We start from the raw sequence: 23,678 nt of genomic DNA on the forward strand, positions 1-23,678 counted from the left end.
TCTTAGTGTGAGAAAAACATGAGTTGGGGTTATATAATCTCTAATGCCATTACATGGTAAGAGACCTTCCATTACATGGTGAAAGACCATCCAAATCTGACGGTGAAGAGATAAAGAATGGGATGGAAAGTCTTCACCCAATGGCCTTTAATCCCACCTTTAGCACACACTAAGTAGCTGTACAAGTAGGTTTAACTGGGTATTAATCGGGTGGCTCGGGCTCGGGTGGACTGCCGGGCAGGCCTTCTCACCCATGCCCGCCCACTAAATTCTAGTGGGCGAGCGGGCAGTACCCACCTTCGGGCTTCGGGCGTCCACAAGCTCATCGGACTCGGGCGTTCCGGATCGGATATCGGGCTCTCGGACTTTGTAAAATAGGTAATAAGAGAGTTAATGCCAAAAAAGGAGAAAGGGAACAAAAATTTGGAAAATAGGTACATAGGGGTTTGAGTCACCTCCACATTAGTTACTTCCGACGTGGGCCTCAATTGGGTAATCCTAATCTTGTATTAGTTTCAGGAAATTAAAAAGTATTTTGGGGCCCATGTGGTCGTGGCCCTGTGCGGGAGCCCTCCCCGCACCTCCCACCACACCCTGCTGCAAGCGAATACTGAGAGTTGGACCATTTTCTCACCCCCTACTCTTTAGTATACACAAAAATATGAAATATTAATACACAACCAAACTGGACTTGGCAAGCAAGGAAGGCAAAAGAGAAAGAGTAATAGCTACCATTTTCCTCTATAAAAAAATTATCAAATTCACCATGGCAGAGAAGGTCTTATGTTTTGTTGGACTTATCACAAACTTTGAAAATGAGATCCTTTTATTGACCTGGAAAAAAAAATTATCGGGTCTTATTGACTTGCAAACAGTTGCATTTTTTAAGGTGAATCTAGTCAAAATTCAAAATTAACTAAAAGTGTAAGCGATCAAATTTTTATAAGAAAAATAAAAACTCTAATATTTGTATTGTTTTTTGTTTAAAGAAAACTTTTTGGATCAGTATCAGTTCAACAATTAACTAAAGGAAATGCGATGTGTGCAAAAGTTTTGACTTAATTTGTAACTTGCTGACTCACTATCAGTAAAAGATCGATCCAGATTGCAGTTGAAACATTTTGTATACATATCATTTCCATTTACTATAAGGCAGTGTTTGGCATGCGAGAATCACGTGTCTATGGAATGTGATTCCTAAGAATCACAATCCTGATTATTGTTTGGTTCACGAGAATGTAGATGGAATATTCCCCTTGGAATGGAATTACCCCTAAAAAGAGTAAGGTCGCAGCTTTGGGGAATAAAGAAAATTCTTCAGGGCATAAAGAATTAGTCAACCATGATTGACTTAGGGGGCATATTAATTTTTTGGCCCAAAAATTTATTAACTTGTCTCTTTCCCCCTAATCTTCATCTTCTCTCACCCCATCACAAATTCCGACCAACACAAATTCCGGCCACTAAAGATTCCAGTCACCATCTCTCACCTCCTTTCTCTCTCTCTCTCTCTCTCTCTCTCTCTCTTTTTCATTTTCTTTCTCTCTCCAAAGACCATCTTGTTCAACTCAGAAAAATCAGAGTTGAAGAAGATAATGAAGGGGAACCCCCTTCATCTCTTCCATTAATGGAATATGAATGGTTCTCCCTTCGTCATGATGCAGTAGGGCAACATATCGGTTGCCCTGCTGCAATGAAGACAAAGGGCAACGCCCCATCGTCCTCCCTGAATGGGAGGACGAAGGGGTTTTCCCCTTCGTCATGACTGCAACAGAGTAGCAGATCTGCTGCAATGGAAGACGAAGGGGTTTTCGCTTTCGTCCTCCATGAATGGGAGACGAAGGGGCTTTCCCCTTCGTTATGGTTGGAACAGGGCAGCATACCTGCTTCCTCATGACAAGGGGAAACTCTTCGTTTCTCATTAATGGAAGGAATGAAGGGTTTCCCATGAAGAAGATAGTCTTTAGAGAGAGAAAGAAACAGAAAAAGAGGAAGAGAGAGAGAGAGAAAGGAGATGAGAGATGAAGATGGTGGCCGAAATTTCTGTTGGCCGGAATTTGTGGGATGAGGTGAGAGAAAGATGAAGATTAAGGGGTATGAAAGAAGTTAGTAAATTTTTGGGCAAGATAATTAATATGCCCCCTAAGTCAATCATGGTTGACTAAGTTTTTATGCCCCATTTTCTTTATTTCCCAAAGCTGCAAACCTAGGTAGAGGGTGGGTTTATGACTTCTATTCCCGGGAATGATTTGTTTTAATATTTATGGAGAAATTATATTTAATAAAATATTGGAATGACTAATATTAAAATCGTTTCACATAATAATACAAATTTTTTCTTAAAAAAAACTTAGGGTTTTAACCACTACCATAACAGCTCCCTCTCCCTCTCGGTCGAGCGTAACTCTCTCTAGTGTTTTCCTTCTCTCTCGTTCTCTGTTTGTTCTAATAGATTTCATAACGTTTAAAAAGAATTTTTTAGAGACTTTTATTTATTTTAAATAAATCTTTAAATACTGCTTAAATTGGTGTATCACGAACTATTTTATGTGTACAAATTTGAATAGATAATATTGATTAAAATAAAATAACAAATTGACGTATAATTTACGTAGTTTAGTAAAAGGATAGTAGGTCTTTTACAAAAAAAAAATTACATTCATGTTCCTACATGAACCGAACACCAAATTATGAATGTATGAGTAGTCAAATTCCTATTCTTGGTCAAACCAAGCATCAAACTAAAATAACCTGATTCTTAAGAATCACGCTGTAGGAATGCAACTTTTGGAATAAAGTTCTATACCCGTGCACAGCACGTGGTTAGGGCGTGAATTACATTTTAGCTATGAGTGTGAGGTCGTGGGATCAAATCCCCCCATATGCAATTTATGTATTTTTTCTATAGATTTATTTGTCTATTTATACTCATTTTTAAGTATTTTATGTTTGAATTCGTTTGAAGAGTGCCGAGTTGTTCTGTTGTATGACATGTTTGAGTCCATCTAGAGAATTTGCCATTTTTGACAAAAGTTGATTCGTTTTGCTGAATTTTATCCGTCAGATTTCATTAGTCTTAACACTGCTTCTTATTTCTTAGCTTGATAATTACATTTACGGTACCAGGAAGAATGATGATTTTCCAAATTCGGATGAGATTGGAGCTCTTGCTAGAACATTGGTGGAAACTAAGAGAAATAAAACATATTATCTAGTTTATTTACTTACCACTTTAGCACTAAATTTGTCGGTTGCGACCATCTCTATTGCAAGAACTTTTTTGAAGCTAGTTAAAACACGTTTAAGAAACAAGATGAGTGATTCGTGGTTGAATGATAGTTTAGTAACTTTTATTGAAAATAAATTTTTAGTAAAATTGATAATGAGTCGATTATCAAAACATTTCAAAACATGAACTCTTGTAGAGGTTAATGCGTTTGTAATTGTTGATGTATTAATATTTAATGAATACAATAAGTATTTTGTTAATTGAAAAAAACATTAGATATATAAATCTGCTCCCCCTAAGTGAAAATTCTGAATCCTGTCTCTGATAACAATCATACCAGAAACAATAGCGGCTGTAAACATAAGAAAACTAGTGGTAATATATCAATCAAACTAGTAGTCAAACATAATCCATGTGCATTATTGGGTGAACTCTAACATGACATCTGATTTTGGTTACTCAATTGGCCAAAATAAAAATAACATCTACCTCTTTATTTTGTTTAGCAACTTTTCCTAAGGAAGAATTAGAATATTACTTATTCTTAATTTTTTTATGTTAAGTTTAGAATATTACTCATTGTTTATCTATTTAACCAGCTTTGGTAAAAGTTAAAAAGGTGTTATTCTCATGCACTATTTGCTAGGAATTAGATTTGGCTGCTTATTCTTGAACTTGAAGAAATGCTAAAACTTGGAAATAGAGGTTGAAAGAGGAATTATCATAAGAGAGTAGCTACTTTACAAAAAAAAAAAAAAAGGGTAGCGAGCCAATGAGAGGTAACTTAGTACCCATGCTAGTGATGATCAGGGACGGATCTAGTATTTTCACTTAGGGGGTGCGGATTTATATACCTAATTTTTTTTTTTGCACACAAAGTAATTAACAAAATACTTAATTATATTAATACATCAACAATTACAAACGCATTAACCTCTACGGGAGTTCATGTTTTGAAATGTTCTGATAATCGACTCATTGCCAACTTTATTAAAAATTTCTTTTTCAATAAAAACTACTAAACTATCATTCAACCACGGATCACTCCTCTGATAATCGACTCAGGAGCTAAAGTTAGTGCTAAAGTGATAAGCATAGTGTCAAGACTAATGGAATGTGACGGATAAAATGGAGCAAGACGCATCAACTCAATTTTGTCGAAAAGGAAAATCCTCTAGATGGACTCAAACATGCCATAGAACAGAGCAACTCGGTATGAAATCTGACGGATAAAATTGAGCAAGACGCATCAACTTAATTTTGTTGAAAAGGAAAATCCTCTAGATGGACTCAAACATGCCATACAACAGAGCAACTCGGTACTTTTGAAATGAACATTTACAAGAGCTCCAATCCCATCTAAATTTGGCATTCTTTCTCGTACCGTAAATGCAATTATCAAGCTGAGAACTAAGTAGCATAGTGTCAAGTCTAATGAAATCTGACGGATAAAATTAAGCAAGACGCATCAACTTAATTTTGTCGAAAAGGAAAATCCTTTAGATGGATTCAAACATGCCATACAACAGAGCAACTCGATACTTTTGAAACAAGCATTTAACAAGAGCTCCAATCCCATCTAAATTTGACATTCTTTCTCGTACCGTAAATGTAATTATCAAGCTGAGAACTAAGTAGCATGTGTCAAGTCTAATGAAATCTGACTCATAAAATTGAGCAAGACGCATCATCTTAATTTTGTCGAAAAGACAAATCCATGGACTCAAGCTCCCACCCATCCACAAATTAAAGCCACAACTTTAGAACCACTAAGTCCAACTCTACTTGTTATTATTTGTACACATGATTAGATATATAGTAAAATACAAATATATCTATAAAAATAAAAAACTTGAATTACTTATAGAGGGATTCGATCCCACGACCTCACACTCATAGCTAAAATTGAATTACACCCTAACCACTACGCCAAGTCCTTCTTTATGTCCATACATCATTAGATAAATATATAGCTTTCTATATACCATATTAAAAAAATTATTTACAAGTACTATTATTATTTTTCGGGATAGGATCCAGGGGGTGCGGCCAGGGAAGGATCCAGAATTTTCACTTAGGGAGTGCGGATTTATGTACTTAAATAATTTTTTGGGTTAATTCCGTTTTGGCCCCCGATTTGTGACCAACTAGCCGTTTTGGCCCCAATAAGTGTCCGGCAGTTCGTTTTGGCCCCAATTTCCTGTTTGGCCCCCACATTTTTTTATAAGCTTTCCCATTCTACCCTTATGGCAATTCTGTAATTTAACATCTTTTTTCTCTCTTTGCCCACCTCACCTCACAATTTCCACCTCATCTCACAAGTTTATTTCTTTCTTTAAAATTATGTTTCTCTCTCTAAAAATCACTCTCTCTCTCTCTCTCTCAAAACTCCCCCTCTCTCTCTCTCTCTAAAAACTCCCTCTCTCTCTCTAAATGTTGCCAGATAAAGAGCTCCGGTCGAGTAAGGACTTCGGCTTTGTACCATGATTTACAACGACGACTTCCACCACCACTAACTCCAACAGCAACAACAGCACCGACACAACTATTTCCGGCAAGATTCGATTTTTTGCTATATGAATCAAGTTCAGCTCCATCATAACCAACAAGATCTTGATTTTTCATCATTTTCAAACATCTCAGTTCGATTTTCTTCATCTCTCATCTCAAGTTGCTGATTTAAAATCCACCAACTTATGAAACAGATTTACCAAATCTACGACTAAATTGAACAAGAATTACTCCATTTTTAAATCATACAAAATCCTCTCCTTTTAATCCTAGAGAAAGAGAGATAGAGAGTTCAATGGTACCTAATCGACTTCGTTTCCCGACCGACGTGCCGCTGCTTAATCAAGGATCATCTTCATTCCCTAATCGATCTACCCAATTGTTGGTGCAGCCGCTTCATCAAGGGATCGTCTTGATGCTCTAATTTAATCTAATCGGTTGTTGATGTGACAACATTTAGTAACTAAAACCTAGATTTTTTTTTTTCTATTGAACGCATGATATTGAAGTTAGAGAGAGAGAATGAAACAGGCATGATCTTGAAGTTAGAGAGAGAGAATCCAAGTAAACGATTAACATCATCAAAAGAAAAATTATTGGAGTAATAGGATTTATGGATGATGGAGAGAGATTAAGAGAAAAACCCTTGTTATTTTGGACCAATTTTGACAGGAGAAATAGGGTTTTTGGATGATGGGTCAAAATTAGATTTTGATGCTTAAACTGTTCCAAATAATCATGTGAGCATCTGAATTACTTTTCTGAAAGATGAAGAATCAGCTAAAATAAAGGTTATTGGGTATCATTAGTTTCAGATCTGGAAATGGTTTTTGGTCTTAATGGTTGTTATACTCCATTACTGCTGCTACTGTTATTCCCGTGGCTTTTTGATGAGGTTTGGAAAGATGGGTTTTATCTCTCATGAGGTTTTAGTGAGTTCATCTCCATAGATAGATCAAATTTCTTCAGCTCTTTTGCCTTTTTAGAGAGATTTTACAGAGAGAGAGAGAGAGAGAGAGATTTTCAAGAGATAAAGGGAAAGAAACTTTTTACAGGAAGGAGAATATAGAGCAAGAGAAGATAAAGAGAGATGGAGGAGAAGAGAAAGAAAGAGAAGATAGAGAGAGATGGAGGAGAAAAGAGAGAAAGAGAAGATAAAGAGAGAAATGAGATGCACGTTGGGGAAGAAGAAGAATATATAAAAAAAAAAGGTCGCCGGAAAAGTCTGTGGCCGGCGACCTTCTCCGACCGGCGACTTTCTTATGTGGACAAATGTGACGTGGAAATTGCTTGGTGAGGTGGACAAAGAGAAAGAAAAATAATAAAATTACAGAATTGCCATAAGGGCAGTATGGGAAAGCTTATAAAAAAATGTGGGGGCCAAATAGGAAATTGGGGCCAAAACGAACTGCCGGACACTTATTGGGGCCAAAACGGCGAGTTGGTCACAAATCGGGGGCCAAAACGGAATTAACCCTAATTTTTTTTTTTTGCAACAGATTAATTAACAAAACATTTATATTCATTAATTATATCAATACATCAACGATTACAAACGCAATTGACCTCTATGAGAGTTCATATTTTGAAATGTTCGCATAATCGATTCATTGTCAATTTCAATAAATTTTTTTCTTTCAATAAAGACTACTAAGTATCGTTCAACCACGGATCACTCATTTTGTTTCTTATGCGGGTTTTAACTAGTTTCATAGCTAAAAAAACTCTTTCATAGGAGGTTGTTGGAACCGACAAAGTTAGTGCTGAAGTGATAAGCAAATAAACTAAATGATATGTTTTACCTCTCTAAGTTTCCACCAATGTTCTAGCAAGAGGTCCAATCCCATATTAATTTGAGAAATCATCATTTTGTCACATATCGTAAATGTAATTATCAAGCTGACAACTAAGTAGCATAGTGTTAAGACTACTGAAATCTGACGGATAATATTCATCAAGATGCATCAACTTACTTTTGCCGAAAAGGACAAAACCTCTAGATGGACTCAAAATTCATCGTTCGTGTATTTGACTGTTCGCTCGAGCTCGAGCTTGTTCAAGCTCGACTAATATAAGTTTGAAAAAGCTCGAGCTCTCATTGTTTTAAGCTCGTCTATTAAAATACTTCAAATTAAAACAACTTCCTAAATTATCAAAATACTTCAATGATCATTTCTCATATACAATAATAATTATTAATGATTCATATTCTAATAATCATCTAATGATTGATATTTCCTGTACAAGTTTCAATACTAATACGTAATTATGTACTACACTATTATAATAGTATGTTAAACGAGTTGTTCACGAGTGGCTCGCGATACACTAAAGAATAATCAAGCTCGGCTCGTTTACATAACCGAGTATGATTTTGGACTCGTGTTAAGTTCGTATTTGTTAATCACCGAGTCGAGCACGAGCAATAATCGAGCCAAGCTCGAGCAGCTCGTTAAAAGCTCGGTTCGTGTACACCCCTAAACTAACCAATGTCGGAGTCAGTTCCGGTGTTGGAATGCAAAAATTATAGGAGTTAGGGTAGATAAATTGAAATTTATAGGTTAGCATAGTTTAATTGAATAATTTCAATATAACACAGTTAAAATACTTCAAATTGCTCTAACTGGGATTAGAACCTAAAAACACGAGCTCCCACTCACCCACAACTCAGTACTCGACCACTGGGGCCAAACTCTAATTGATGTTATCTATATAGACGATTGGTTATATAGGTATAGTCGTATAGACACATGTATAACAAAAATAATACTTCAAGTGCTTGTTGAGGGAATCGAACTCACCACCTCACGGTCATAGCCGCACCACATCTCACACTTTTTCCACTGCGCCAAGGCCGTCTTTGTGGTGCGGCCGCACCCCCTCGCACCCCCATGGATCCGCCTCTGGTGATGATGTGTACAATAGTAATGGATTTCCCTAGCTAAGAGGCACAGGGGAGGAGAAAAAGATTGTTTTTTTTTTTGTTTTTTTTTATAGGAAGCTAGAATTTCATTGATTTAAACTGGAGGGTTTACAAAAGTATTGTTCTTATAAAAAGAACTCAAAAAACTTGGAACAGACCTCCAAGTAGCATAAAGTTCATTTGCTCGGGCTGTGCGAGCTAAAACATCAACCACCCTATTTGAGTTTCTAGCTATCCAAACAAACTTAACCTGTACAAACATATTTTTCAGCTCCAACATCTCAAAAATGGAAGCTCGCGTCATCCAGCTGCATGAGTTATGATATGAGTTGACTGTTCAATCACGTCCTTGGAATAGGCTTCGATAATAACCTTTGAGAGCTGGAGCTGAAGTGCCCATTCTAGGGCAAGCAAGAGTGCTCGGTACTCTCCTTCTTCACTGGATCTGCATAGGATTGATTTTGTTTTGGCAATAAAAAAAGTTAGCATATTGATCATGAATCACTAATCCTATAGCCGCAGGCTGCCCCACTTTGATATAAGAAATATCCACATTGATTTTAACATAATCTGGTGGTGGTGGTTGCCATAGATTGTGTGAAGGTATGAAGTGTCTTGATGGAAGTTCTTTAGTAGGGAAAAGATAAAGACCTGTCAAGTAAATGGTTTGTTGTATATTGCTAATTGTGGTTTGAGGCGAGGCAAAAGTACCTTCAAACACGTATGTACACCTGTGCTTCCATATATGCCATAATATTGCAGAGAAAAGAGTAGTATTTACTTGGACTGAAGAATGCATGCTAGAAAACCAAGATGCAATCCATTGTTTCAGACTAACAACGTTAATTTTATCAGTTATGATGCCGAAATAAAACCAAATGTTTCTAGCATAATCACAGTGTAAAAAAAGATGTAAATCTGTTTCAATATCTTTATGACATAAAGGGCAAAGATTGGAGCATTTAATAATATAACACATGCGAGCATTAAGAGGTAGCGCTTGAACACAACATTTCCAAATAAAAAGAATGACACGCGGCAGAGCCTCAATGTGCTAAAGATGTTTCCAAAAGGTAGAGTCTACTTGAGGGATTGGGCTAGATATGGTAAGAATCTTATATAAAGAGGATACCGTAAATTCCCCGTTTTTCGTTAAACTCCATCTTCTAGTATCTTTTAAGTTGTGGTTTAATTTAATAGAAGTAATGTGATTGACTAAATGAGGCTCAAAAGTATTTCGAAGAGTGGGTACATGCCAAGTATTATTTCGAATTAATTGAGAAACAGTAGTTAAAGTCGATCCATAAGTATTAGGAACTGGAAAAACGGTGTCGGGAATCCAATTTTGTGTCCATATCTATATCTATACCCGTATGGACCTCCCAGATAGTATAAGTGTTAATAATCTTAAACATATTATGAAGTGACTTCCAAAACCAAGAATTAGAAGACTTAGTAGTACCGGGGCAAGCTTGTGTCGGAAAATATTTATTTTTGAGGAAATGACACCAAGGTTTAGTAGGATTAGACGATAAAGTCCAAGCTAGTTTAGCTAGCATCGCTATATTGTCATTTTCTATTTTATGAATACCTAAACCTCCCTGAGATTTTGGTTTCATAATGTTATGCCAAGCAATAGTGTGGCAACGATTTTTTCCCCACCAAAGTGCTCGTTGGGCTTGTTCAATTTTAGTACAAATAGTTTCAGGAACCTTAAAACATTGCATTTGGTATTTAGGGACTGCAGCCACTATAGTATTCACCACTATAGTTTTTGCGGCTGGAGACAAGAGGCTATTCTTCCAGGAAGATAGCTTAATTTGAATTCTATCTAAGATAGATTTAAAGGTATCAATCTTTCTAGAGTTCATGAAAAGTTGTGTGCCTAAGTATTTATCTTGAGGGTCAAGTAATTTAACATGCAAAGAACCCCTAATTACCTTTTTGAACTTATTTGGAGTGTTAGCACTAAAAAATATACTAGACTTTTCATAGTTTATTTTTTGCCCCGAAACTAAGCCAAAATCATGCAAGATAGATTTTAAAGTGTCAATAACAGTGAGGTCATTTTTACCAAAAAGAACGCAATCATCCGCAAAAAGCAATTGAGTGATATGCAAAGGGGAGTGGGGAATCTGACATCCTATGTAGGTCCCTTCATTCTGTCTTAAGGTGATAAGTCTAGTAAGAGCTTCCATGCAAAGTAGAAAAGGAAAAGGAGAAAGAGGATCTCCCTGTCTAATACCTCTAGAAGGAATAAAATTATTTGTTGGTCGACCATTAATAAGGACCGAAGATGATACAGTAGAAAGGCATTGAAAAATCAGATTGCACCAAACCGTAGAATATCCAAGTCGATGCATAATGTCTATCAGGAACGACCACTCGACTCGGTCGAACGCTTTGGACATGTCCAGTTTCAGTCCAAAAAAAGAGGTTGTACCGTGGGTATGATTATATGAGTGAATAAGTTCTTGGACCATAACTACATTATCTACTATATGTCTACCCGGAATAAAAGCGGATTGATAAGGATTAATAATGGGATCTAACGTACGTTTAAACCTATCAGCCAGAATCCGGGATATGATTTTATAAGTGGTATTAAGCAAACTAATAGGCCGGTAATCCGCCGGCGTTTGAGGATTCTTTGTTTTTGGAAGTAAAAAAAAATGTGAGTATGATTAATATCTAAAGGCATATCATGAGAAGTACAAAAATGAGTAACCATATGCATAATATTAGGGCTAATAGTGTCCCAATTATTTTGAAAGAAAAACGGAAGATAACCATCAGGACCCGAAGCTGCATCAGCCCTAAGACTCTTTGCTGCCTCATAAACTTCATCAATAGCAGGAATGTGCGTAAGCATAAGGTTGTTTTTTTTTTTGTTGAAAGGCAAAGATCGGTGAGAATGGGAAGAATATCCAAATTAAAAGGGGAGAGAATATTTTAATGTTAGCATGACAAAAGGTGGCGCTCAAAGACAATAAAGTGCAGAAAGGCTAATAAGCCGTTTTAACTTTTGAATTAATTTTATTTTGGTCCTCCAACAGTCCAACTGCATCTCCCATGCTTGACTCAAATTGTAAAAAATTTAAGAGTCACTTACAACTTTTAATTTTTAGGAAAAAAAAATTTCTAATGAAAAAATCATTTTGAATCTTAAGATGATGTGACAAAATTTAATTCCAAAATATCTCAAAAACAAATTCAACATTTGAGATTTTGTTTAAAGGTTGTCGAGACACTGTCAAAATCCAAACAGAGAGTGCTTGTCAGAATGAATTCTTCGGTACAATTGTGAATTCTTTTGAATTAAGGATCTCAATCGTGCCATCTAGGAAAGAAAATCTCAATAGTGTCATCTAAGAAAGAGAATCTCAATTAGAAATCGACACGTAGGAGAGTAAGATTTTTTTTACGAGTTTTGTATTATAGAGCTCCGAGGGTAACCAATTCACTAAAATAGTTTCTGATTATCAGTTGTGAAATAACTTTTTTTACATTAACAAACTTAAAAAAAAGTTCTTCTACACCCCTTCTCCTACCACCACTACTTGCAGGTCACCTCAACCACTATCATCGTCATCATCTTTGTGCTCTCTCTCGTCTTCCTCTTCCCTTCGCTCCTTTCTGTATTTCCTTTCATTCTTTTCTCAAATTTCATGTCTATTACTTTTTTTGTTGGTTTTGAAGAAGAAATATAATCGCTTCTAAAATGAAGTGTCTTGAAAAGAAAAAAAAGAAGATCAAAGATGGTATAAACCCATCAGGAGTAGAGAGACAAGAGTAGAGAGATAGGACGATGACAAACAAAAATAAAGAAATACTCGTATACAATATCATTTTGAAAGTTGGTCATTTCTAGAGGGTTATTTTGATTAATTGATCGTCTTCAGGAGGTCGTTACGAAATACGAGGGTGTGAGAATCAAAACCCTAGCTGGGATTATTTTGAGTCCGACACCAATGAATGGGAGGGAACTTCACTATTTCCATTTATGTGGTCAATGAGCCCATATTTCAATGGTGCACACATACACATGCATATATGCTCTCTACTTCTTTATTACTACTTGTGGTCTGTCTTGTACATATATATCCTGCTTTTGAGTGCCCTTCACCTTAGCTGACATGTAAAATGGTAATGTCCCACCAGGGTTCACATGGGTTTTGTTCATTCTTATACTAATATTGTTGTTGATTTACTTATGCAGCTGGATTGACAATCCTATAACATCAAACACTCAAAAAGCTTCTAACACTTCTTATATCTACTGCATGGAGCTAGCTCCCTATCAACCACTACCCATACATAGTGTTTATTCATGCATCTTTAACTTCTTGTTGCTTTTTTTCCTATTGTTTTTCTCCCGTTTCCTTTTTTCTAAACGCAAGATTATTGGACTCAAACGGATTATATATATAAACACGTTCAAACATAATAGTATAATAGCGGCATTTGGATGTCTGAAAAATATAGTAGGAGAATATGAGACGTAAATAAACATGCAAAAGTTCTGAAAATATAGTAGGAGAATATGAGACGTAAATAAACATGCAAAAGTTGGGGAACGATTGGTTTCAATCACCAGTTCTGAAGTAAGTTTTAATTGGTGATAGCATTGCGTCCCGAGAGACCATGACTTTAATCTAATTACTTCAAAAAAATATACATATATCGATCACTAAGTAGCTTATAACATGAAATGAAAATACATTACACTTATACATTAAGGGCAATTAAAATAATTCTATCATTGGGGAACTACTAAGATTAGTGATGAGATGTTAGGTAGAAACTAAATTACCCAAGAGCCAAGGAGCTAATTAGGTTAGATGAAGCAACTCAAAAAGTTCAAAAGCTTGACTACCCTTTTTGAATGAACTAAAATGAAACAAAGCAAACTCTCCTTACTAAATCTAGTAATTATTCCAATCTCTTCTCTCTCCCCACTGCTCTTTTCTTTTATGAATATATAATAGAAAAGCTTTGCCATGTTTAATAACAAAATATTTAATGTTGCTGTGTAGGGCCATAAAAACCCTATTAAACCCTCTTAAATACCCACCCTAAGACTCACTACTAGCTTACACCACTAGTATCTGTTTTAGAACTGAAAGTTTTTTCAGAACTACTTGAACTAGTAGTTTTGTTGTTCTTCCTTACCTCTAGCTAGCTACTTCTCTGAATCATATCTTTAGCTCCAATGGCTTCATCAGCATCCCACATAAAACTTGTCATAGTTCTATTACTTATTTTGCAGCATCAATATCACTCAGCATCTGCTCGAAAAATTGCACCGTCTACGATACCGAAAACGACAACTACTACAACTGTTTCAATGACCATTAGCATGCCACCACCTCCAGTCACTAAACAGTACTTACCGATTTACCGCCACAATAAAATGGAGGATGCCTTCCGACCCACATCCCCTGGTCACAGCCCAGGAGTTGGCCACGAAGAACCTCCTTCTGCTTAATGAATATTAACAACGACCGTTCGTATCACTTGCACTGGTGGGATCGATTATTAGATATCCCTCTTCATCTAGTGCTACACATATGTATGTATATATATGGGTTGATCGATTGGGCGGAGGAGTGTTTTGATGAAGGAACTGATAATCAGGTAAGGAAATAAAATATGTCATAGGATGTCTAGTTAATTTTCCGTATTGAACAAGAAGTGTACGACATGATAACTTTCCATATGGATGCCATGTAGTATTGTACTTGTTCTTTCGGTTCTTTTTTTTTTTTTTTTGCTTCTTTTTTTGGAATGGTCAACATCGTTTTCAGAAAAGACCAACAACTTCAAAACTGAAGATAAACCGTTGCTCAATATAAAGCTGCAGAAAACAATACATGTTACCACGATATTTGAAAGGACTTTACTTTTGTATTTTGTTTTTGATGTTATTAGTGTACCAATATAAGTTTATAAGAATCTCTTTCATGTTTGTTTTGAATTATACTAGGATAGTTAATTAATATATATATTGCTTTGTCAGTTTCTTATCTGATCTCCACCAACCATAGAGTTCCAAAAAATTCTAACTATTATCTTCTTTGTTCTTTTGATTTTATTATAAAGAACATGGGAATCTATTAATCATAAAGAAACTATTCAAACGTCCAATCTCCTTGACAAAGATGATACTAGTTGTCTCAATCCCAAAATTCCTCATAAACTCATGATAAGACATGAGAGTGAAATTTGTAAAAAGCTTCATAGTCAATCTTTTTGAGGAAAATAAAAGCAAAAAAAGAGAAGTGAAAGAATAGCTTGTAAGTCAATAGTATAATCTTTTTAATGGAATCATATTCATTATGATCAACATTAACATTGTCTAATTTTGTTAATGCTCTCTTTAACTATATATACATGACATTAAGATATAGATACTTGATTTAATATTTAACAACTAAATGGTCTAACATTGATGCATGCGTGGATGCTCGATCTCTAAACATCTCCTCTCTTCAACCACAATCGAGCCCTAATCATTCGACACATCATCACTTTTAAAAAATTCGATCCATATAAATTAGTGTTATATATATTACAATTATTTTATTAATCACTGTACTGGACTCCCTACATAGAGAAAGAGAAAAAGAAAGTTGGTAACAAAAGACTGAATGTTCATTAAAAAAAGATAGAAAAAAGGAGACGAGGGGGCCAACCAATTAAAATTTAGCTTAAATCTGAAAAATTAAATTAGATTAAATATAAAGATTAGCATGAGATTTTGCAATCATAAAATTTGGACCTTTGTATAAGCTTTCCGTAAGAGTATTGGTGAAAGTGTCTTGAATATTGGTCGATATTCAATCCAGTTTGCGATCCAACGAAACTGCTTTCATGCCTGACCCGTTTTGTGTATATTTGCTTTAGTCTTGAAGGTCGCTGGAAATTTTGGTCGACTGACGGTCTTATCGGAGAAGATGATGAGGTGGCGAGAGGGATGACTTGGCAGAGAAAGGTGATGAGATGGAGGAGAGAGAGATGACAACGCGGAAGGGTAGTTTTGGGGGAGGGAAAAAAATTTAACGGACATGTGACGATAACGGAAAAAGTAACCATTTGGGTATTTTCGATAAAGTAAGAGACTATGCGGGAAGCCGGTCATAAAGTAGGGGGCCATTTGAGAAATAACCCTAACTTTTATGCATCTTTTCCTACAGTTCTTCCTAAACCATGTAATAGTTAAATAAAAGTCACTTAAATCTTAAAACTTTTCTTCTAACATCTATACTCTATAGTTGAATATTTACTCAAGCTTAAACAACTTTTCCTTTTCCAATTAAGAGCATACTACCTTTCCTCCTCAACAAGGAGAGTAAAGGAGAGGCAACAAAAACCTAGGACATAATCTGAAATGGAACTATCTAACAAAAAAGTGAATGAAAACAGGTTTGGTTTTAAGAAGTTCAAGTTTGGTATTTGCTTTTCCTAAAAATGGTAAAGGTAGACAAATAAAGAGAAAAAATCAACCTTTCACTCAAAGCAAAGAAGATACTTTGACCCCTTCTTAACCATATACAACCTCATGGAAGACTTCTTTCTCTTCCCAACCCAAAACATAAAATTAAGAACCCAAAGCTATTGCCAGCAGGCCGGATGTTATCTTCAGCAATCTCCAAACCATTATTACTCACCAATGCCACGGCTAATCCTCGGCCCAGAACGGCGGACCCATCCCTTCGTCTGGTGTGCTGCCATTATCTGCACCATCTTAGCAATTGCAGTGATAATAACGGGCCTTGTCGTGTTCACTGGGTACATGATCATCAGACCTAGAGTCCCTTATATAAGTGTTACCTACGCTCATCTCGACAACTTTAACTACGACCAGACTGGGCAACTCAACCTCCAGATTTCTCTCAATATCAAGGCCGAAAACGACAATGCAAAGGCTCACACTACCTTCTCCGACATAAACTTCTACCTCAATTTTCATGGACTACAGATAGCCCGATTGAGGGCCGACACATTTGATGTAGCGAAGAATGACTCAGTGGAACTTGGGTATGTTGTTCCGTCTATGTCTATTCCGTTAGAACAAGACGCTATGGAAGATGTCGATGCCTCGTTGAAGCAGAACAAAATAAGTTTCAATCTTAAAGGTGGTGCTAGGACTAGATGGAGAGTGGGAGTTTTAGGGTCTGTTAAGTTTTGGAGTCATTTATCATGTGAACTCCAGTTCTTTCCTTACAATGGGAGCAGCATTAACAGTGGTTGCACTTCAAGATCTAAGTGAATCAATTCAACTCAAATTGTTTATTCTTGGACAATTAAAATCTCTCCTCATTGAGGTTGTCTATTTTTTTTTCTCATTTTACTTAGAAATTGCTTGTGTACAAATTAGTCTAATAAATATAACTGAAAGCCCAAATAAATGATAAAATTTCATTTATATTCTAGGTTTTGAGATTACCACAACTAAAATGTGGTGGTGTGTTTGGTTGCAAGATTTCCTGGAATTTGATAGGAATCATGAATCCTGGTCTGTTTGGCTACCCAAGAATCCTAGGACTCTTGAATCCTAAGGATTCCTAATTCCAAAATTTGTATTGGACCAAAATTCCACCCTACCCCCTAGGATTTATTAGGATTTTGGATTAATGAACCTAAATGTCAAACTTAAAATCAATAAAAAAAATATTTCCTTCTACAAAGTCATTATTTTTTTCAAAATCATTATTCTTTTCAAAATTCATATTTTTTCTAAAGACGTTTAAAAATACTCAAATAATAATAAACCATAAGATTCTTAGTTGCCAAACAAGCCAAAAAATATTACTTGGATTATCCAAACACACCATGAATTTAAGTATTGTGAATGGAGAAGAAAGGCCATTAAAATAAAAAACTGTGTACTTAGTACCTACGGACCTCTCACAAAAGAGTAAACCCACTGATTATCCGTCGATTTACCTCATAGGCAACTCGCCCACAACCCCCTCATGAGAGAACTGTTGTATATCAGAGAGGGCATCCGTCTAGGCATAGAACACTTTTGCTAAAAAAACTGTTAGAAAGATTTTACAAAATTATCATGTTTTACCCTGTACGGTAATGATAAACTAAAATTGTATATCCATCTCTAATTTGGCTAGAAGTACCTTCACAACGAACCTAAAACTAACCAAAACATGTACCTAAGGTCTAATACACTTACCGAGTTACGACCTTGTTTGATGGATATGAAATGTCGGACCTATTAGGCAGACTATATTCTTGTGCTATTTTATCGGATAAGCCTTTTTTTTTCTCTGAGCTCAAGATAATATATTTAAATGGTGACACAGGCAGACTAAATCCATCTCGATTTTAGAAAGTCCACCTTCCTTACTATTTCAGAAGATATAGTCATGTAGCTGTCGGTTCCATTGATCTTTTAGTCGTATTACTGTTATTGTTATTATTATCCATAGGAGTAGTTCACACCGATCCTCCCCTACAACTATACCCACAATAGTTATTTCCTAGTCAGAAAGGACTAAAGACGCACAACTTAATTGTTGTAGGTGCTCTTTTACAATCAAATTTTAAGAGACTTTCTATTGAAATTGGACACCACCAGCAATTTTATTGGGCATCCACAATTTTGGATGCCACATAGCCGCAACTTGTTTTCACGGTCTCCTGTCTTTTACATCGGAAACTAGAATTTATGCGGCAGCTACATTTTTTAGACTTGAGAGTGCTGGTTAAGTTTGTCAACGGAAAAATTTAAAATTTTGTTAAAGTTTCGAATATCAGATATTATTCGATATCCGTTAATATTATCAGATTCAGATATTGATTTATAATATCCGTCAGATAATTATCAGATACGGATTCGGATATAGATATACCTATATTCGATCCGATAAGCTACTGTTTACAATCAGTTTACGTTGGTGGCCAAACGCCCATGCGCACCTTTCCAAGGTGGTTTATTTGGGGAATAAAGAAAAATCTTCAGGGAATAAAGACTTTGGTCAATCAAAATAGACTTGATTGACTTATTTGCTTTTTAACCCAAAAATAAACTTCATTACATTTTAGTCTATAATCTTCATCTTCTCACCTCCACTCTACAGCTTCCAACCCACCACCACCACAACTTTGACCACGGATCGCCACCACCACCATTTTTTCTACCTCATCATCTCTCCCCTTCTACTTCTCCTTTCTTCCTCTGTCTCTATCTTTCTCTTCCCGCCCCTCTCTTTCTCTCTCTAAAAACCCTAACATATCTCAAATCTGTTGGGGTTTCTCTTCTTGTACTCAGATTTTCAAGCTGAAGAAGATGGCGAAGGAACAACCCCTTCGTCTTCTTTGAGTGGGAGAAGAAGGGTCTTTCCCCTTCATCTTCATTGAAGGCGACAGATCTGTTACCATGTTCGTCATCTTCAAAACAATTCAATCAACAACTACAAATGGACCAACAACAATTCCACCAAGAACATGACCTCTGCATCCTCCAAATGTTACAGTAAGTAAAGGACATATGCGATTATAACCTGATGAAGCAGGAGAAGAAGACGTAGGTAATTGAGGACATGTAAATGAACCAAAAATGGAGGTGGAGAGAATTAGGGTAACAAAGTGTTACATAAGAAACAAAACCAGACTCACCAAGTATTGATAAGCCAAGATGATGCTTAAGATAGAATTTAGTAACCATTTCTATTATATCACTACCAGATGAAATTTCAAGGATCAATGGTTGCATGGTTGAATCGCTCCCTGCCTCCCTCCTGGTTACAATTGGTGGTTTAGGTTTATATTTTCGATCCAATTGGTCTTCCTGAATTACTTAATGTAGCAGCTTGTGTGTGGGTTGGTGTTGGAATTATCATTTGATGACCATCTTTTTCAGTAAAGGGAGAGAGAAATAGGGGAGAAAAAATGGTGAGGGTGGTCGTGGGGTAGAACGGTAAAAGTGATGTTAAGAAGAACGGGTAAAGTACAATCAGATATATTTTTGGGCCAAAAGTAAAGATGTCTTGTAAGTCAATTTTGATTGACCAAATGTGTATTCCCTTGAGACTATTTTGAATTCCTCAAAGTCGCGGCCCTTTCCAACTACGGTATCGCGAAGTGATAAGTTTGAAGTTTCAAAATTTCAATTTCATCCTATTTCACGTGTCAGTATCCATGCCCATTGACGTGTCGCCGCATGCCTATTCACGTGTCGCTGCCACAACTAGTTAGCCCTTTCCTCTCTTCATCTCGCATGACAAGTCTTCTCTCTCTCTCTCTCTCTCTCTCAATTCTACTACTACTTTCTCACTCCATCCTGAAAACAACTGCTGAGAAGAACACCGGCGGGTGGGTAAAATCTTCTAAATCTCTACCCTTTTAGTTTTTCCTTTCCCTTTTTCCTCTGCATGTATCCCTACTTTTCACTACTTGTACCCTCATGACAAAATACCATTTTAATGTTGTTTTTATTAGTTTTATCATCTTCTTTCAAGAATTTGATTTTAGTTGAACAAATTTTTTGAGATTGGTAACCCAAATTAAGCTAGCTAGCTCTGTAATTTCCATATTTTGGTTTTCCTTTCTTTTAGAAAATTTGTTCATTTGAAATCTTTTTTTGGTCCTATACTAGTTAGGTTTTTTCCTTAGTTAGTTTGATCCCAAAATGCAAGAAAAAGAAATCATGATACTTATGAAAGTCAACCACATTCTACCATATAATATGCTCTTCCCTTACATGAGGCACTTGTCCTTACATATCTCCAAAGGATGAAGAACTAAAATCCATAATACTAAAATGAATGAAATTAGAGAGATTCGAAAAATGTGGGTAGTTCTAAAAGAGGATCCATTTTTAAGATATCTTGCCCACTGATTTGTTGAAGTTTTGGTTTTGAGTTGGATGGCCGAAAACATAACATGGTATCTGAATTAGGCCCACGTTCTCTAAGTCGTCCGAAAACTAAAAAGAAAAACACGCAAACTTGAAAAGGGTGTCTCAGTATGTGAGAATAGTCTTGCATGGGATAAGGGTGATCTAGTAACCAAGAATATAATGTGTAGTTCTTGTCCACTCGTTTCCAATTGGTTTTGAATTGGATGGCCACAACCTTAACACTCTCCACTAATTGTCCATTAGTTCGAGTCCGATCTCCTTCAATCGGTGAAGAAGTTTTTCCTTGAGGAGAATAGATATTTCTCAAAATGTGCACATTGTGCAAAATGAAACAGTGGTGATTTTGCTTGTTATATTATGTTTTTTTGTAACTAGTTTAGGAAACTCGAATGAGGTAATTATTGGACTAATACCAATAAGACTATATTATTGCCATAATTGAGTTTAGACTGAATAGTGAATTCTTAAAGAGAGCACTTTCATTGCATATGATGGGTTGACGAATTAGTTTTCGATATTAATCTGTTCAAACGTACTTGCGAATTCTTAATGAATAATTGTGTTAAATGTGAAGATTTTCCTAATTTAGTTTTTATTAATCTTCAGTTTACAAATGTTCCGTGGTTGGCCTATAAGAAATCTAATAATCTTAAGTATGAAGCGTGCAACGGTTATTGGATAGTATTCAGCGTGTTTGGTATCATGGGTTTGATTCTTGAGCTTATAACAAACCTAATAATCTTTGGAATGAAGCCTCTGTCTCTTCTCAAACTACTGTTTATGTTTGGTGTGAGAACCGCTTGGCTTGTCGCATCTACATGGGTGAATTTTCATGTTGAAATTTGTTCGAGGGTTATGATCTGGACAGTTGCCATAGTTTCTCTCCCGATGCGAATTCTCAATGCAATACATAGGGAAAGGCTGGTTAGAATCCGCGCTTCCTCACTTATCTATTACTCTTTTGTCATCTTCATTAGATGATTATACTACTTCTAATTGATGCATTCACCGATTCTTTTCAAACAAATGTAGCTAGAAGTTCAACTTCTTGAGATGCAAATTGAGTTCGAGAATCTGGCGTGGGATAAGAAAAAACTCGAAGAACGACTACGTGTGGCTATCCAAGATCGTAGAATTATGGACTCTATACTATCAGAGATTGAAGAAGAGCATGATAAGGCCATATCCAGAATCGAACTACTTGAGCATGAGGTAAAGCAAATACTCATCTTTTTCATGAGATCGCGAAAATCACTATATGCTCATCGATAATAGAGTACTTTTTTTTTACTTTGTTGTCGAAAATTACGTCCATTTACAGATACGTGATCTTAAAGAAGAGAACCTTAGGCTGAATGAAATCCAAGGGAAGAGCTTCCAGGATTTCAGATATCATGATGATAGAAGAACCGGTGAGGCTTTTATGGAGAGCAAATATGGCACTCCTCTTCTAATAGAAGACGATTATGGCAGTGTTACTACGAAGGAACATTTGATGCACAAAAACGAAGGGGAGGGTGGGAACAGAAGTGGACCAATCGGAATGGATGAGATATTCAAAACGGGAACGAAAAGCGGTGACTCTTTCATAGCACCCCCCTCTAAAACTGGAGGGCTAATGGTAGTAGATGAGGCGATAGATCGAAGAAGAGAGGTAGCTCTTTCACAGAGTCTTTTTAGCTCAACACTATCACTTTTGGTAGGGATGATCATATGGAAGGCAGAAGATCCATGCATGCCTCTAGTGGTTGCTCTTTTCAGTGTAGTAGGGATGTCTTTAAAAAGTGTAGTTCAGTTCTTCTCCACTGTTAAGAATAAACCAGCATCAGATGCAGTGGCTTTGTTAAGTTTCAACTGGTTCATACTTGGGACTCTAACCTACCCAACCCTGCCAAAAATTGCTCATCTATTTGCACCCTTTGCTCTAAGGCTCGCTACTCGAACCATTTACCTGCTTGGTCTTGCTTAGACACCCAATGGATGAGTGTTCTCAAGTGTGTATCGATGTTGATTTGAAATGCAGAAAGAAAACTTGATGTATGTACCGATGATGGTTTTGCTCTCAGGTTTATTTGACTTGTCAGGTAGTATGACTTGAATTTTAGGTCAGCTAGGATAAAATAATTTTTCTTCTGGTTGGAACTTATGGAGATTTTATAGGTGAAATCCAGAGTTGTTAAAGTTAGAGTTGCTAAAGGCAAGTTTGCTAAAAAGGCAATCCTTAAAATAGTTAAAGGGAATGTGTTTATAGGAGGCAATGTCTTGGTGAATGTTTGACCTAACATCATAATTGACTGCCATTAGGTAGTTGTGGGCAGGAGTGGGTACGGGTGCCCAGGGCGGGTAGCTCAAGTTAGGAGTTTGGTTATTAGGGTAGTCGGGCAAATCGGGCACTCAGAGTTTGGGTGAATCGGTTACTCATTGGCAATAGGGTATAAATATTAGACACCCTTAAGTGCACCATTTGGCTCAAGTGCATTGCCGTTTAGTCCTTATATAAAAGCTTTCAATCTCAATAGGGTATAAATATTAGACACCCTTAAGTGCACCATTTAGCTCAAGTGCATTGCCATTTAGTCCTTGTACAAAAAGCTTTCAATCTAACCTCCCGTCCTTATATGAAAACTTTCGGTCTCATTTGTAAATGAGTGATGCGGTACCATGTAACTTATGAGTGATGCGGTACCATGTAACTTAAGTTATCTTGAACTTGTGTCTTTGAGAATACAATACCAATTTGAAAAGAAAGAGGAAATCTGTATGAAGTTGGAGTTATAAAACCAACTACTTCAACAGTGGGCCTTCTTGAGTTGTGGAAAATAACTCATAGTGGGCTTATTTAATCTCAGCTACTGAAGTAATAGACCAATTATTATGGGCGCCGGGCGTTAGAATGCAGGCTTCGTGTGGGTGGGGCGGGCTCAGATAAGTCTTTTCACCCAACCCCTCCCACTAAGTTCGTCAGGCTTGGAGGGTAATGCCCGTCTCGGGTATGGCCGCCTTTGCCCATAATGTGTAGCGGGCTCTCGGGTTAAAATCCCATCCCTAGTTGTCGACTGTCAATGACCATCAGGGGATCTGTCAATGACCATCAGGGGATCCCTTAAAAATTCCGACGGTGACCGTCACAAATT

At 36.5% G+C, this 23,678-nt stretch overlaps 2 protein-coding genes across 3 annotated transcripts; both read left to right on the forward strand.

Moving 5' to 3' along the window:
• The first annotated feature begins 16,279 nt into the window (after positions 1-16,279).
• Positions 16,280-17,098, forward strand: LOC147536542 (NDR1/HIN1-like protein 12). The gene has a single exon (XM_086644468.1). The coding sequence runs from the start codon at positions 16,336-16,338 to the stop codon at positions 16,933-16,935; it is 600 nt and encodes a 199-aa protein (XP_086500594.1). The 5' UTR covers positions 16,280-16,335; the 3' UTR covers positions 16,936-17,098.
• A 2,637-nt stretch (positions 17,099-19,735) lies between these two features.
• LOC147536543 (coiled-coil protein) lies at positions 19,736-22,634 on the forward strand. Of its 2 annotated transcripts, none has more exons than XM_086644466.1 (4): positions 19,736-19,997; positions 21,151-21,468; positions 21,577-21,756; positions 21,866-22,634. In XM_086644466.1, exons 2-4 carry the CDS (start codon positions 21,247-21,249, stop codon positions 22,511-22,513), a joined length of 1,050 nt encoding a protein of 349 aa, XP_086500592.1. In that variant the 5' UTR covers positions 19,736-19,997; positions 21,151-21,246; the 3' UTR covers positions 22,514-22,634. The 2 variants fall into 2 exon arrangements, with proteins under 2 accessions (XP_086500592.1, XP_086500593.1); XM_086644467.1 differs by having other exon boundaries at positions 19,935-20,001.
• The last annotated feature ends 1,044 nt before the right edge of the window (positions 22,635-23,678 follow it).

This window comes from Eschscholzia californica, unplaced genomic scaffold (genome assembly GCF_041429995.1).
Source record: "Eschscholzia californica isolate CP2 unplaced genomic scaffold, dmEscCali1.0.p SCAF_5, whole genome shotgun sequence".
Lineage (NCBI taxonomy): Eukaryota > Viridiplantae > Streptophyta > Magnoliopsida > Ranunculales > Papaveraceae > Eschscholzia > Eschscholzia californica.